This window comes from Dermochelys coriacea, chromosome 12 (assembly GCF_009764565.3).
Source record: "Dermochelys coriacea isolate rDerCor1 chromosome 12, rDerCor1.pri.v4, whole genome shotgun sequence".
Taxonomy (NCBI): Eukaryota; Metazoa; Chordata; order Testudines; family Dermochelyidae; genus Dermochelys; species Dermochelys coriacea.
In genome coordinates, this window is record NC_050079.1 from 7,540,998 (window position 1) to 7,558,325 (window position 17,328).

General features: G+C 50.6%; 1 protein-coding gene across 1 annotated transcript in view; it reads left to right on the plus strand.

Moving 5' to 3' along the window:
* Positions 1 to 16,890, plus strand: part of LOC119841239 (plasmolipin) — a 28,805-nt gene extending 11,915 nt beyond the window's left edge. Inside the window, exons 2-4 of the mRNA XM_038368507.2 lie at positions 9,012 to 9,185; positions 12,803 to 12,922; positions 15,818 to 16,890. Coding sequence (XP_038224435.1) covers positions 9,012 to 9,185; positions 12,803 to 12,922; positions 15,818 to 15,925 — 402 coding nt within the window. The 3' untranslated portion in view covers positions 15,926 to 16,890. The remainder of the gene's footprint in view (positions 1 to 9,011; positions 9,186 to 12,802; positions 12,923 to 15,817) is intronic.
* The last annotated feature ends 438 nt before the right edge of the window (positions 16,891 to 17,328 follow it).

Consider the following 17,328-nt stretch of genomic DNA (forward strand, 5'->3'; position numbering starts at 1 on the left):
GACAAATTTGGCAGTGAGCCACAGCCAGCTATAGAAGACAATGGGATGGGGCAGGTGCTGCATTGAGGGTTGCCAGTTTTGGTTGGACGTATTCTTGGAGGTTTCATCCCATGATGCAATCCTTAAAATTAATTTTTAATTCCTGGAGCCTCCCGGACAATCCTGAAGGGTTGGTAACCATAGCTGCCATCAGGGAGAGCCGGGAACAATGGCCAGGTTGGATGCCTAATGGCTTAACCAGTCCCCGGAGCGGAGAGCAGGGAGCATGCTGGAAATTCCACCGCTTTGCTTTGGGGCACCATCTTCAGGATTAGCCCCTGGCTAGCAGGGATCAGATAAATGGGAAGCTCTGCTCCCACCTCTAGCTGCTGGAAGGGAGGAGAAGCTGCTGGTCTCTTCTCCCCCCTACCACCTCCTGGTCTCTGTGATGCTACATCTCCCTGAGAGCCTCCTGCAAAGAGGAAGGGGAGGAGAAAAGAGGGGCCCGCTACTTTACTGCTCCCCAGCCTCTGCTTTTAGGATCCTCCACCCTCGTAAATAGCTCCAGCACCTGCCGAGCTGCCTATCCACTGATGGGGTGCATGCACACACGTATGTATGTTGACGTTTATGTAAGAGCTGGGTGTGAGGAAAAGCAGTGGGGTTCTTCAGTAAGGTAGGTGGTGTTGGGAGCCCTCTCTCTCGCTCGCTCGCTCGCTCGCTCTTTAGAAAGCTGGAGGAAGGCACAATGGGACTTGGACGAAGGAGCAGGAGACAGCAGGTGTGCTCCCAGGCAGCACCTGCTGCTTCTCCAGGTGTGGAGGAGGGGACGGGGGGAAGACAATGGGACCTGAGTCCCCAGAGAGGGCTTGGCAGGGGAGGGGCAGAGCCAGCTGGCACAGGGATAACCCTGGAAACAGCTAGGCCCAGGCTTCAGGTCCCAAGGTGGTTGGGGGGGGGTATTGCTCAGTCCGGCGGGTGCACAGGCCAGAGCCCTGCAAGGAAATAAGGACAGAAATCACTGCGGCTGGGGCTGATGCACTGAGACGTTCCCCAGTGTTGCTGGCACAAAAGCCCGAGGCAGGCAACAGCTGGATTCGTTGCCCGGTGTGCGTCGCCCAATAATCACAACGGGGTGGAGAAGTAGAAAAGTTTATTTGAAGCTTCAAGAGGTACAGGAAGACAACAATCTCAAATCCTGCACACGAGTGCAAGCAGTTACACATATTTTATACATTCATTCTTTAGCATGCTTATCCAATAGCAAGCTGCCCTGCGTATCCATATAGCCAATCCGGTATAGCGGCCAGTGCCCCTTTTTCTTCTTATCATCTATTCCCCCATATATGGAGTTGTTTGTTCAGCACTATCTAACATTCCTGTCCTGCTCCTATCCTAATCTTGCTCCAGCAATACACTGTTGCAAACTCCTCAGCGTGACCGCTGTGAGTATCTCTGGGCAGAAAAGGGAAGGGGGGGGCATCTGGGCCTAGAGCGAGGGGGCTTCATCGACACTCGTGGTCTTCCATCCCCTTGAGTTACCTAGTGGCCATGCCCGGTGTCCCCAACACCAGTGACGAGGCAGATACTGGGGCATGGCAAACGCAACTTCACTGTCGTAACAGTCGCAGGGCCGCTGCAAGAGGGGATTCTTCAGGCTCCTGCCTGGGGCTGTAATTAAGGCGAGCGATGGGATGAACCTGTGAAAAGGAAATTTTAGGCTGAACATTAGACATAATGTCTTAACCGCGAGCCTCCCAGGGAAGGGCAGAGCCATCCTAGAGTTTAGGAGAGTTCAGATCTGCAGTTTGGATCTGTCAAGTGTCAGGTCTCACAGCAAAGAGCTACAGGGCCTGATTTGGCTCCCAGCTGCAACACTCCCATTGACATCAACGGTGTAGAATAGCGCACCATCCCATCGGGGACATACTGGGTCATTAGATTATCAACAGCATTTCCTTCAAACATATTCCTTAGATCTCTATATTGCCCATCCTCCTGCAGGAATCCCATGAGCTTTACAGATGATGCAAGTAAGAAATGCAGCTACTTCTGGGGTGGAAACACAGCAACCGTTTTGAGTCAGGACAGTGGATTTTATAAGTTTAAAGGAAGGAGAAGGGCTAAATAATTTCTCTGTGTGAAATAGCGGGGAGAGTTGGAATTTAGAAAGAGGGAACATCACTGATTTACTCACATTGTGACTTAGCTAGGGCACCATGATTGGCACCCCTTACTCTTGCAGAAAGAGTGCTATGGGCTGCTTGTGCTCATTGAAGATCCAGGGCCTTGGTTTGGCAGTTCTCCAGAAGACTAGTTGGTACGGAACCAGGGCCCCAGCATGGGGCGGTAGGGCACTCCAGAAGCAGTGCCCTACTGCCCCATGCTGGGGCATTGGTTCTGTCCTGGCTCAGAGGGAAGCATGCCATCTCTAGGACGGTCTCTACCCCCCTCCACCCCCACAAGGAGGTCTCCTGGCCAAGTACTGGGCTGGCACAACCCCACTTTGTTTTACAAATTTGGAGTTTTAATTCAGAAATTGAGTAAAATCAACTAAGATTTCCTCTTCCAACACAAAGCCTGATTCTCCTGTCTCCCACACTGGTGTAAACTGAGAGTAACTCCACTGAAGCTGAATGGGATAAAACTGGTGTGAGAAGAGAATCAGGGCTCTAATTCTCTTACTACTTCGATTTCGACTGAGTTGCTCAGTAAGGCCAGAAAGCAAATGTCCTGAGTAACTTTCTTTCATCCTTGAGAGCTGGGGTTGCCCACACTACAGAGGGGGCTGCGAGCAGAGTGAATGAGTACAACTCTCAGCTTCTCAGAGGAAGGCAGTGCACAGAGAGGCCGTGATCAATTAAACAATTAGGAGGCTGTCGGCACACTGACCAACAGGTAGCAGCGCTCAGCCATGTATATTATGGGAGGGAGGTAAATGAGGGCTCGCCAAGGCATGGCAAAGGTGGATAAGTAGAAGCTATTATTTGTTTTATGGTAATGCCTAGAGAATCCATTGGTTTTTGTTCTGTTTGTACAGCACCTCGCACAATGGGCTCTTGGTCCATGATTAGGGCTCTTAAGCACTGTGGTAATACAGATCATCATAATAGTGCAAGGTGCTGTACATGCATAAGAGAGAGTCCCTGTCCCAAAGAGGTTGCCATCTAAATAAAAAAAAAAAAGCGGAAGGGGAAACTGAGGCACAGAGTGGCAACGTGACTCACCCTAGGTCCCTCAGCAGGTCGGTGGCAGAGCCAGGAATAGAACCAACAGGAAGTATGGCGACTGCAGACAGAATCATAACTCACTGGCAAGTAGATTCAAAATCTTGCATGAAAGCTTGGATCAGGCCCGTCAGTGAAACAGCTTCTCAGGCAGGTTTCAGAGTAGCAGCCGTGTTAGTCTGTATTCGCAAAAAGAAAAGGAGGACTTGTGGCACCTTAGAGACTAACACATTTATTTGAGCATAATGTTTCGTGAGCTACAGCTCACTTCATCAGATGCATTTGGTGGAAAAAACCCACCAAAAAACCACAGGTCTCAAGAGTGTCATTTAAACAAAATATGTTGCAAGGTGTAATATAGTTTAGTGTATAAAGCCCTAAATAAAAGTGGGGGGAGAACCAGCTTCTGCCCTGTGTCTTGTCACTGAGCTCAGCTGGAGCAGAGCGGCTGCCTTCCCCGAGATAGAAGAGCGAAGTTGGTGGGAAGGCAGGGCCCCATGGCTCTAATGAAATCAAAACAATTCTGAGCACTCGGCACCCATAGATCTCAGGGTGGCCCAGCATGACTAGCTCCATTTTACGGGGCGGGGGGGATTGAGGCACAGAGAAGTGAAGTGACTGACTTGTTAGGGTCCCATTGAGTCAGTGGCAGAGATGGGAGAAGAACCCTAGTCTCCTGAGGCCTAATCTGATGCCCTCACCACTAGACAACACGATCTCCCTATCCTGGGCACACTCTCCAGCCCCCCCTCTCTTGTACCTCTGGCTTCCAACAGGCTGTTTTATTATCATGGGCCTTGCTGTATGTATTGCTCATTTCTGCTCTGGTTACTCACCAAGGCAGGTCTGGGGCGAGTGCAGCCTGCAGTGCCTAGGACATTGAGGGTGACCAGGTGTCCGGTTTTCGACTGGAACACCTGGTTGAAAAGGGACCTTGGCGGTTCCGGTCAGCACCACTGACCGGGCCGTTAGAAGTCCGGTCAGAGGCGCTATGGAGCTAAGCCAGGCTAGTTCCTACCTGTCCTGGCTCCGCGCTGCGCCCCGGAAGTGGCCAGCAGGTCCGGTTCCTAGGCTGAGGGTGGGAGGCCCCCACGGGGTTCCATGCGCTGCCCTGCCCTGAGCACCGGCTCCACACTCCCATTGGCAGGGAACTGCGGCCAATGGGAGCTGCAGGGGCGGTGCCTGTGGTTGACAGCAGCGCACAGAGCTGCCTGCCACACCTCCGCCCAGGAGCTGGACCTGCTGCTGGCCGCTTCCGGGGTGCAGCACAGCCTGCTTTAGCCCCCCCACTGCGCCGCTGACCGGGAGCAACTGGAAGTAAGCCCATGCCCCAACCCTGAGCCCCCCCAAACCTCTCATCCCCAGCCCTACCCCAGAGCCTGCACCCCCAGCCCAGAGCCCTCATACCTCCCACACCCCAACCCCCTGCCCCAGCCCAGAGCCCCCTGCCACATCCTGAACCCCTCATCCCCGGCTCCACCCCAGAGCCTACACCCCCAGCCGGAGCCCTCACCCTCCCTGCACCCCACCCCCTGCCCCAGCCCAAAGCCCGCTCCCACACCTTGAACCCCTCTGCCTCACCCCCCCAGCCTGGAGCCCCCTCCTGCATCCCAAACCCCTCATCCCCAGAGCCTGCACCCCCCAGAGAGAGCCCTCCCCCTCCCTGCACCCCACCCCCCTACCCCAGCCCAAAGCCCCCTCCCACACCTTGAACCTCTCTGCCCCACCCCCCAGTCTGGAGCCCCCTCCTGCTCCCTGAACCCCTCGTTTCTGGTCTCATCCCAGAGCCCGCACCCCCAGCTGGAGCCTGCACCCCCTCCCGCACCCCAACCCCCTGCCCCAGCCCGGTGAAAGGGAGTGTGGGTAGGGAAATGTAGCAAGCAGGGCGCAGGGCCTCAGGGAAGGGGCGGAGCAGGGGGCATGGCCTCGGGGAAGGGGCAGGGCAGGGGGCATGGCCTCAGGGAAGGGGGCGGGGCTAGGGTGTTCATTTTTGTGCGATTCCAAAGTTGGCAACCCAAGTTACATGGCCCACGCCCGTCTTCAGGATGTCGAGTGCTGACACATTCAGCTAAGCAGTGATTTCCATTAGGCAGACTCTCGGGTATTCGTTATGGGGGCTAAACCGGTGTCATCTTAGCTGCACACTGGGCCAACCCCGTGTCTTGCTGAGGTCAGTAAGAGAGGGGAGGCCCTTGGGCTTCTGGCAAATCGATCGCTTAGTGCCCAGCAACACAAAATTTTGGCTGCCCATTCCTAAGGTTTCACTGCGGCCTGGAGTGACTATTAATGGTAACTAATCACCAGGCATTTGGGGGTTAAGAGACCATCCCCATGCCCCCCGAGCATTTTACCCTCCTGTTGATCTTTCCACCAGCCCAGCTACAGGACAGAGGCATTTTTGTCTATAGTCCCTTCCCATGACCCCTCTCCTCAACCTTCCCCATCGGGCTGCACCTTTGGGGCTGAGAGATGCGTTTGCGAAGGCCCGGCAGATTCATCCTTTCATCCCCCTTCTAAATGCGTCTGTAACCTGATTTTGGTACATCTCTCCAGCTCCTCCCCCACAACCCCCTCTCACCACAACCAAAGGGTGGCAGAGGGTCTGTAGGGACCTTGGGGGGCAGGGCCCCGGCAAAGGGAAAACAGCAGCCATGAGGAGAGAAAAGATCTAAAAGGGAACCGGGCTGCAATAAGCGAACGCTGCAGGCACAGTCAACATGACAAATACAGAGTTCCCAGTGGTATGATGGAAACCCCTAGGGCCCCGCTGGATGAACACAGCGATGCTGCACCAATGGCTCCTGCCACGGGCTGCAGCATCGCTAGGTAAGGAAAGAGTCGGTTTCCCCCAAGATGGGGGTAACTGCCGACAGGGGTGTTTTCTCAGCCAGCGTCCCCCTCACCCCACCCCCAGCTTTCTGCCAAAGACCCACGATTCCTTCCCTTCTGCATTTCTAACGCGCCTTTCCCTGCGGCCGAGAGGCAGGAGACATCGCTCTGTGAATAAAGGCTGAGCTGAGATCTCCCGGCCCCTTCCTCATATTAGGTCACTTCCCAAGCAGAGCCAGTCTCAGAAACAGTTGCACCAGTTTTAACTAAATTGACTTCAGCATCAGCTCTAGTTGGACAGGTGTAGCCCCCGACCAGAGACACATTTAAGCCAGGTTTCAGAGTAGCAGCCGTGTTAGTCTGTATTCGCAAAAAGAAAAGGAGGACTTGTGGCACCTTAGAGACTAACAAATTTATTTGAGCATAAGCTTTCGTGAGCTACAGCTCGACAGCTGTAGCTCACGAAAACTTATGCTTAAATAAATTTGTTAGTCTCTAAGGTGCCACAAGTACTCCTTTTCTTTTTACATTTAAGCCAGTTCACCCTTTGCTTATAAACAGTGCAGATTCAGCCAGTAAATTACTGCTTTGCACAGGTAAGGTCTCATCCCTCTCTGCTCTCAGGGGCATGATCCTGGCCTGCTCTCTTACTGTGGGGAGGCAGGGTGTGGGGAAGGCCCATGTAAAGAGTGATTTGTTTGAGGGCCTGTCACGGGGTGCTCCACTCGCTGCTGGTCTGGCGCCTCCTCCTGGTCACTCAGGGGATTAGCTCTCAAGGTAGACACCCCCTTCTGCGGTTTGCACGCCATCCCTCTGTCTCATCCTCTGGTCTGCAGCGCCTCTCTCACTCCGGGACCCTCAGTGTGTCCTCCATGACTTAGCCCTCCAGCCAGGTCACTCAGTGTGCCCCCTTCCAGGGTACAGTCCATCATCACTCCTAGGCAGTCTTGCCATTCACTGCTTCCAGTCTATGCCATGTCCTCGGTAGCTGGTAGGGGAAACTGAGTCTGCCCCCTTTTCCGGGTTCCAGTCCAGGGACCCTTAGCTCAGCAGTTCTGGGCTTTCCTCTCTCTGCCCTCATGGGCCCCTTCTCTGGACTGCGTCCTACACTCTGGTTCCCCTTCTCTCTCTGGATGCTCCAGCTCCAGCTCCCAGGAGAAACTGTAGACTAGTGCCTTGCCGCACTCAAACACCCTCCCTCTTCCCAGGGAGCAACTACCCTTTCTCAGCAGCCCTGGCTGGGGCCTGTTCCTTGGCTTTATAGGTCCGGCTTCTTCCTGCACAGGTGAGCCTCTCTCCAACCAGCTGCCTCTGGTCTAACGCTCCCCTGTTTGCAGCCTATTTAGCTGTTTGGCCCCACCCAGCCCTTGTAGGACTAGTGGGAGTAGCTCACCCCACCACAGGGCCCTTTCCTTATACAGCCAGTGTTTTCATAGTCTTCCAAGCCCTTTTCCCCCTCTTAACGACCTCCACACCGTTTACTGTGCAAGACTCTCAGACAAGATCCTGCCTGCCTCCTGGCACTTCAGAGGGGATTCCTGCAGTGCCTTTGGCTCACCCTTCCCCACCCCAGTGCCGATGTGTCCTGTGTTTACATGGTGCGATAGTGTAAGATACACCCCCCGCCCCAAGGAGCTTCCAAGCCAAGTCAGACAAGCTACACGCACAAGACAGCCGGTCAAGGAGAGGGAGGAGGTGGGGATTCCTTATGATGAGACAAAAGAAGGATATGGAGGAGAAGCTGGTGTTAAGGAGGAATCTGGAGGAGGGGAGAGAGGGTTGTTGAGGGGAGGGGGACTATTCTAGGCCTTATGGGACAGTGTGAAGCTGAGACTGGGGAAAAGAGCCAGGACAGAGGATTGGGAAGAGCAGAGGGATTGAGAGGGGAAAATGAGAGCAGGTGAGGCATGATTACATGGGACCAGCTTGGTGAGGGTAGGTTGAGATCACTGGCTATGAAGTGTTAGGTCAATATCAGCCATTATGACTAGTCATTATTCTGATGATTAATAGTAATCAGTAACATACACCAGGGAATCTCAAGGTCATTGACAGAAAAAAAATAAAGAGGCCAGCCCTACAGGGGTGGAGGGAACTTGTTTCATTAAAGAACCAGCCAACGCCCGCAGGTTTAAAGTAATCACTGTCACTGTTTATAAATAGTTATGAGAAACCCAAGTGGGGAAGACAATGTGGGAAAGTGCCATGCCAATTACAGGGCTTGATTTCACACAATGATCGTGCCACCTACCTTCCCTGGGGTCAGATCAACCCAATGCATGTCACTGGAGATTTCATCCTCTCTAAAAACAAGCCACAGGACTGACAACAGATTCCATCCCCCTGAAAGAAATGTTAACAGCAACCTGGAAAGGGGGATAAATTGTGAGTTTTGTGCCATTTTAGCTTCATTGTGATATTTGAATAAGGGCCCAAATGGTTTTCTTTCTTTCTTTCTTTCTTTTGATTTTTACATTAGAAATTGAGGTCTTCCTGAAAAACTCTATGGACAACTTGTAGGATTATGATATCACAGTTACCAGGCAATTAAACCTGATTAATCGAGAAAAGAAGGGATTTACATTCAGACTGCTGAAAGTCATTGGTCTAGTTTGTTTTTTGTTAACACGTCATTTAACTCAAATGCTTAAACAAACAGTTGGGAGAAAAGATCTCTTTGTTAAAGAGTCGACATCCCCACCCTATCAAATAAGCCTTAAGAAAGCTCACAAACCACATCTGAGGTCTTGAAAGAGTTTTCCAGCAAAGCCAGGGAAAGTGGAGGCTTGACATTCCAGGTATATATATCTACAAAACTTAAGCAGGAAGCACTTGCAAACAATGAATGACAGAGCTCATTAACTGAGGGCTGGATCATGCTCCCATTGACATCAATGGCAACTCTCCCTGAAAGAAGAATTGTAAAGATTTCTTTGATTCCTTCCTATTAACCACTTTTTCCTTTCCGTTCCACAGGTGCTCGGCTTGCTGGTGTGGGCTCTTATTGCCAGTACGTTTTACCAACCCATTCCAGCATACGGCTGGGTGATGTTCGTAGCCATCTTTTTCTGGCTGGTAACAGTCATTCTGTTTGTGATGTATCTACTGCAGCTTCAGAGGAAGCTCTACATGATCCCCTGGCCTGTTGTGGTAAGCCCCTGGAGCTGCAGATAAATGGTGTATTTCACAGGGGAAATCATTCCACGTTAAATGGTTTTATGGGGTTGACGATTAGATGTACCCTAAGATTGATTCTGACAGAATGTCATCTGCATCCAACATCCCTTTATTTTGTCATGTTATTTGATTTTAACTCGACCCATCAGTTACTGAGACATTTGCATTTAAAAAGCCATCTGAAAAGTGCCACTCTAGCCATTCATTACAGAGATGGGAGGAGTTCTCCCATCTGTGTAATCAATAATCCACCTCCCCAAGAGTTGGTAGCTAGGTTGATGGAAGAATTGTCCCGTCCACCTGTGGCTGCCTACACTGAGGGTCAGCTTAACTACATCGCTCACCATGTGGATTTTTCACACCCCTGAGCGACATTGCTGGGTTGACTTAAATTTTTAGTATAAATCTGGCCTCCGTGCACTCAAACTTGCATTGAAGCGAACGCGACATTCAGTTTCCTTCAAAACACAATAGGCTTCACTGTCCTCTCATGTGCCAGTTTCACACTTGTGTAATGCACCTGATTTCTATTAATGGCAATTGTGCTGAAGTCACACCTGCTTTATATCCCTTTATACCACTGAGGGGGAGCTGGCACAAAGTTATCAAACAGGGGCTTGGGTATATTAGAAAACTTGCACAAGTGCAATTAAATCAATTTAGTCACACCAATCCACCCTCAAATGGAGCTGCACTTAAAGAGGTTTAAGTCACACGTGTAGCAGTTTAGCTTAAGCTAAACTCACATAAATGCATCTTTATTAATGGTTTGTGCTGGTGAAACTATAGCAATTCAATTACACCAGTGCAAATTTTCTAGATTTAAACTAGGCCTAGGAAAGGATAACATTTTGCAGGGAATAGACACATTTCACTATGCTTCTAAAAAGCCTTTTACAGTTGAAAGTAAAGGGCACGATGTTATGGATGATGCTTCAACGAACATTAAATAACTCAGCTGGTTTTAATGGGACGACTCTGGGTTTACACCAGTGTTACCGCACTTCTTTGAATTTTGGCCTAAATAGGTAGTGATTTAGGCCTCAGAGCAATATAAGGGATTAACCTTCAACCAACGTTGCATCCAGCTTTCAATCTAGTTGGTGTACTGGAACTGTTTGTACAGTGGGGGTGCTGAGAGTCACTGACCCAAACTGTAAATCCTGTATATGACGGAAACCACTTCAAGCCAGCACCTCTGGTCCCAGTACCTGTGGAATCAAGGCGAGAGCAGGGGACCTGACTCTTTTTCAGTGTTGCAGCCCTCTTAGTTGTAGGTATAGGTGCCGACTCTGTGGGTGCTCTGGGGCTGGAGGGGAAAAATTAGTGGGTATTCTGCACCCACGCTCCCCTCACCTCCCGCCCTCCACCTACCTCCCAGCGCTTCCCGCTTGGCCACCGCCAAACAGCTGTTTGGCAGCATTAGCACTCTGGATGGGCGGGAGGAAGAGCGGGAATGTGGTGTGCTTAGGGGAGGAGGTGGGAAAGAGGCGGGGCCAGCGTGGGGATTTGGGGAAGGAGTTGGAATAGGGGCAGGGAGGGGGCGGAGTTGGGGCAGGGATTTTGGGGAAGGGGTTGGAAGAGGCAGGGCCTCATGGACGGGGTGGAGTGGGAGCAGAGCCAGGGACGGGGGGGTCAAGCACTCACGGAAAAGAGAAGTTGGCGCCTATGGTTGTACGAGTTGAAGGCTGATATACCAAGGAACTAGACCCCAGCGTGGAGGCACAGGTGGTGGTGCCCTGACACAGGAAGGGCCTGACTCCACAGCATTTAGTCTATGTCTGGACAGGCTTTTTAAAGGAAGGAAGTAACCCACTAACAGTTTGCATCTACATTCCTGGCATAATGAAATTGCCCTTGAGTTGGGGTGGGAGGTTTGATGCTGCAAGGAATGCAGGATTGGGCCCCAGAAATAACAAAGGCAAAAGAACACGTCCTTGCAATAGTAAAACAAAGGGCTGCAGAGCCCTTTAGCTCAAGGCCCGGGAGAGAACTGGACTGGCCCATATAAGGCTGCATGGAGTGAGTGCTCCTCTCTTCAGACCGCCAGGTTGGTTCCCTGTGCAATGCTAGGGGGTTTTATGTCCAGTGCAATTCCTGCTCTTTAACAAACCCCCCATTTTAGTGTACCAAGTTCCTAAGTAAAGTGGGAAAGATACACTGTCCTGTTAATTACCTGCATAGTCCCTACTTACTCGAAAGGGGTGCTGTTAGTACCAGTGACGCAGTGTATTCATCACTGCACACATTCTCTCTTCGCTAGCTGTTTAGTTTTCTTCTGCCCGTGTCACTGAGCCACGGGGCTTTTCAGAACTCCCCCGAAGCTGCAATATGTCTACAGGATTCCACAGATCACTCTGCGAAAGTCCAGCCGCAATTGTAAATATTACTTTAACCCTCTAAGCAGATTTTTCAAACACTTTCGGCATGATTTAGTGCCGGGGTTCTGAATCTTTTTCTTTCTGAGCCCCCTCCAATATACTACAAAAACTCTACGACCCACCTGTGCCACAACTGTTTTTCTGCATATAAAAGTCAGGGCCTGTATTGGGGGTAGCAAGCAGGGCAATTGCACAGGGCTACATGCCACAGGGGCCCTCATGAAGCTAAGTTGCTCAGGCTTTGGCTTCAGCTCCAGGTGACGGTGCTCGGGCTGGCAGGGCTTTGGCTTGCTGCCCTAGGCCCCAGTGAGTCTAATGCCAGCCCTGCTTTGCGCCCCCCCTGAAACCTGCTCGTGGACCCCCCCAGGAGGCCTTGGACCCCTGGTTGAGAACTGCTGATTTAACGCATGCTTTATTTGCTATTGCAAATCAGCAGGGTGAATGCAAGTGCTGGATGCATTTGCATGCAGTAACCTGAGTTGTGCATGCAACCAACCTGACACCTACTGTTCAAAGAAAACAGCACACTTCAGATATTTATGTGCATTGGCCTGCTACACCTAGGGTTGTGAGTTCAATCCCTGAGGGGGCCATTTAGGGATCGGGGCAAAAATAAGGGACGGTACTTGGTCCTGCTGTGAAGGCAGGGGACTGGACTCAATGACTTTTCAAGGACCCTTCCAGTTCTATGAGATAAGTATATCTCCATTTATTATCTAATGCATATTCTGTGGGCCTATTCAAAATGTAATGCTTCTTCCTCACCTTTCAAACATGTGCAGGATGTGTCTGGTATGGCAATCACAAGTGAAGCAGTTAGCAGTGCTCACTTACCTGTGCTATAACACAGTGCTCCTTGCGCTGGACATGGGTTTTCTGATACCATTTGCAAATTCATAGGGGCGAGAGGTGGGGAAACCTGGCCTTGCCCCTCTGCATGAGAACGGGTTTGTCCAATCTGAGATCTTTGCTAAACTCCTCTCTGCCAGGGGATACCGCAGGGTGGAGCCAGATGAATTAATATATTTTGTGGTGTGTGGCTTACATTTTCAGAAGTGACCAGTCATGTTGGGTGCCCCATTTGAAACATCTGAAAGGGGCCTGGTTTTCAGACAGGTCTGAGCAAATCAGCGTGATAGATAAACAAGTAACAGGAAGAAAAGGAAACAGAGTGGTCCTTTGACAGAAAACATCCTTTTCTTTCCCTAGTTAGTGATATTCAACACGGCTGCGACTGTCCTGTACGTGACTGCGTTTATTACGTGCTCCGCCGCCGTTCAGGCTCATGTCTGGCTACCCGGGGACTACAATAAAAGAGCAGCTGCATCAGTAAGTATAGAATGGGTCCCCTGCTTTTCCTATTTCTCTCTGCTATGGGACCCTTCTGGACTGTGCTGTGTTCACCTAGGCCTTGTCTGCACTACACAGTTAAGTCGTCCTACATTAGGTCAACTTGCTGTAATTACTGTGTTTTCTCATGTCCACACTGCCTTTCTTCTGCCGCTGGAGTGTGTCCTCACCTGGAGCATTCACACCGACTGAAGAGGGGCATTGGGGGGAGCTCCCACCTGGGAGCCCGACTGCTTGGTGCTGCAGATACCATATTGCCCTAACTACATTGACCTAAGCGATAGGTGTCCCTAGCTTCTGTTTGCCAGAAGCAGGGAATGAGAGACAGGGGGTGGATCACTTGATTCCCCATTCTGTTCATTCCCTCTGGGGCACCTGGCACTGGCCACTGGCAGAAGACAGGACACTGGGCTAGATGGACCCTTGGTCTGACCCAGTAGGGTTGTTCTTATGTACACCTCTCACGGAGGTGGAGTTATTAGGTCAGTGTAGCGTGCAACTGACATCGACAGGAACACCACTAATGTAGACACAGAGTTAGGTGGACGTAATCTGCCTTACATAGACCTAACTCTGGAGTGTCGACTTGGCCCTTGAGACTAGATGACTTTTACCTGCCCGAGATCCAAACCAAGCAGGAAAAAGGAGCGAGGCTTTTAGGAAGATGAGTGAAAGTGACCCAGGCGGACAGGACTGTCAGTTCAGCGATGTGTTACCCGGCTGGTGCGTTCCCTCCATAGTCTGTTGCCAGCATGCTTGGCTCTCCCCATGAGAGGCTCTGTTTTCAAGGTACAGAGCCAAGGCAAAGAAGAGCAGTCCATGTAAAATCCCCTCTAGGCAAGCCAGGGAAACTGTTAGCACCTTTCTAGCAAGACATGCTTCCTCAGAGCAATTTTAGTTTCAACATAGGATCTGGGCGGTGCAGGTGGGAACATGAGGCCCCACCCATGCTGCTGGTGTCACCAATGAGTTAATGAACCAGGTGAAAAGAAAAGGAGGACTTGTGGCACCTTAGAGACTAACATTTATTTGAGCATAAGCTTTCGTGAGCTACAGCTCACTTCATTGGATGCATCCAATGAAGTGAGCTGTAGCTCACGAAAGCTTATGCTCAAATAAATTTGTTAGTCTCTAAGGTGCCACAAGTACTCCTTTTCTTTTTGCGAATATAGACTAACACGGCTGCTACTCTGAAACCTGAGCACACAGAGATGATCCTCTATCCCAGCTCTGCAGCATCTGCTCCTGCTGGTCAATCCTCTACTCTGCTGGCAAAACACAGCTTCCTCATACAGTGCTATTCCCCACCCACTCCCCTGCAAAATGCCCTGTTTATCCGATTCTCCCACGGCTGTCTCTGGGCTGTCCTGCATTCTGCTGCCCACCCACAGCCCCATCTCCCCGGGCTGATACACCAGGTTGCTAGCCTGTCCTGCAAATTCCTGCTCAAGCCCAACTTCTGCTGTGATACCTACAAGAAATTTGTCGGCTAATGTTGGTTCACTAGGAGAGCAGCTGGGGAAGAGTTCATGCAAAAAATATGATAAAATAAATCCAAACAAAGCCCCCCCGCCCACCTTCCCAATCATGCTGCTATGGGTTTTCTTTTCCCCCACCCTTCATCTGTTGTCTTAAAAGACTAAGCTCTTCAGGGCAGTGATCAGGCTGTCTCGTGTTTGGACCATGCCTAGCTCACCAGGCAGGCACTTACTGCTACATAAATAACAATGAGGCCTGCCTGCCAGGCCCTCACCTCTTTGGCTGGGTCACCCAGCTGAAGCCAGGCAGCACAGCTGCCCTGTCACTCCTCTGGCTCAGCCTCATGACCTCCTGCTTCTCCCACAGCTGCCACTCTTTCTCCTTCCCCATTTTACTCTTGGGAAAAAATAGGTTACTCAGCATGCAGGGGGCCAAAACATGATCTAAAAATTAGGCTTTAGCCTAGCTAAGAGCCTAGGCAACACTACTGTCTAGTTTAAGTCCCCACCTTGGGAAAGACCATCCTCCTCCTAACTGATAGGTCTCATTGCCATGGCCAGCCAAACGCTGGCAGACCCTGCTTAGCCATCGTGCATGATATTATGAAAGACTTTAAACCATGTTGCTATAGCCGGTTAGATGGGCATCCTGAGGGACTCTTCAGAAGGGCTTTTTAGCCCCACCCATCTAGAAATCTCAGCTCCAGGAATGGCCATTTCTCAAGGGGGTCTCACTTGTGTTTGAGAACTTTGGCCGAGACCATCAAAGGTATTTAGGTGCCTAATTCTCACTGATGGACCTCATTTGGATCCAGTATTAAAATAAGCAGCTTTCAGTCACGCTCAGTGACTCCTGTTTCTTACCTGTGCCACGCACGTAGGTGGTGCCGCTAGATGAAGTCTGGTAGAGGGACACAGGTTGCTGCTCTTTAAAAGGCTCTTGCATCATAAGATTGACTTTTAAAAATTCTTTGAATGTTTAAACTGGACGGCATCCCTGCACTTTACAGATAGGAATGGATGGTGCCTCACTGACTCCTTTAGGTGACATTTGAAACACATGATCCCCCTTTCACAGCGGGGGGAAAAGGAGGGGGGAGTTGGCACAGTTAAGGAACTTGCCTGGGCTCCTACAGTGAGTCAGTGGCAGAGGCAGGAATAGGAACCATTGATAGAGCTGATCCTTGCCTTTTGTGCCAAGACACGATGCCTGTCTGGATTTGCACTAAATCAGGCATCCATCAGACCAGGCATTTATTGGGGCAGCTGCTGCTCTGCTAGCTGAATGAGTGCCATGGATTCTAAGCACCGTGCTGGGCAGCGTTAGCGTCAAGTGTTAATAACACTCTGCTGCAGAGAAACTAACGGAGCTTTGTTGTGTTGCTCTCTCTTTCAGTTCTTTGCCTGCATTGTGATGATAGCCTATGGGGCAAGCACTTTCTTCAGCTTCCAGGCATGGAAAGGATTTGGCAGCAATGCAGCAACCAGTCAAGTAACTAACTAACCCTCCCGCCGCTGCACTGGGTCTCTTGAAGGCAGTTTACCATTGACGGGGTAGGGGCGGGAGGGCTCACTGGATTTGCATTGAGCGAGGGAGCCTCTCATTCAAATCAGCCTAGGTCAGTAGTGGCTGAAAATCATTACTGGCCAATAGCTGTTTGGTGGCCTACATGAGAGCTGACACGTGGATTTTAATGCAGTTTACAGTGGATAAGTGTCCACAGCACAAAACCCACCACAACTGGCATCCTTGTATGGTGAAAGACTGACTTGGGAGACTGAAGTCCCTGGAATTGGTGTCTTCTTGTCAAAGTAGCTTAGGGCAGGGGTTCTCACCTTTTTCTTTCTGAGACCCTCCGCAACATGCTATAAAACCTTCACAGCCCACCAGTGCCCCAATAACTGTTTTTCTGCATATAAAAGCCCAGGCCGGTCTTAGAAAGCAGCAAATGGCAATTGCCCAGGGCCCCTAAGCTGCTCAGGCTTTGGCTTCAGCCCCAGATGGGCCCTGGGCTTCAGCCCTGCACAGCAGGGTTTTGGCTTTCTGCCCTGGACCCCAGTGAGTAACATTAGACCTGCTTGGCAGACCACCTGAAATCTGCTCACAGCCCCCCCCCCCCCCCAGGGGGCTCCAGACCCCTGGCTGAGAACCACTGGCTTAGAGGAAGTGTATCCATGCCCTGCCTATGGCGCAGTAGTTCTGCCGTCCAGAAGACTTCAGTCACCAGGGCTGGTCAATCCAGCACATTTCACTGGCACTAAATTCACTGAAAATCAAACCAAGACTCCTCCCCCAGCCACTTGCAGCTCTAATGTAAATAATGAAAAATTAACTCTTTGGTTGAAGCAATGGCAGAGTTGTGGGAATGGAAGCTAGGCGATGGTACGAAATTGCAACCATTATTATATTGATTTCTAAAATTTGAAGTACAAGTTGTATGTTATAAATAAAAATCTTTCTAAATCCAACAGTTGGTCAAGGAAGTTTTTAGTAGAAACTTTCTTCCCTCCTGAAAAAGCCATTGCAAGGTAAAACTTCATGCCATATAAAAAGCAGAGAGATTCATTTGCACAGTAAAGTAGAACTCACCATGAGTAATGACATCATAGAGTTTACGGTGAGAGGGGTCCACTAGATCATCTTGTTGACCTCCTGTATATGACAGGCCACCAAAACCACCCCGCACTCGCACAGAATCTGGTCCCACGTGTATAGCTATCAAATGTATTGGGTTTGCCCAATGCTGCTTTAATATTTAGAGTTAAGTCACAGGTTTATCATGCTTCCTACCTTAGACAGAGAAGATGAAATCCTGGCCCCACTGAAGTCAGTGGAGTTTTGCCATTGACTTCAATATTTTGGGTGAAATCCTGGTCCCACGGAACTGGGGAGAAGAGTCAAATCAT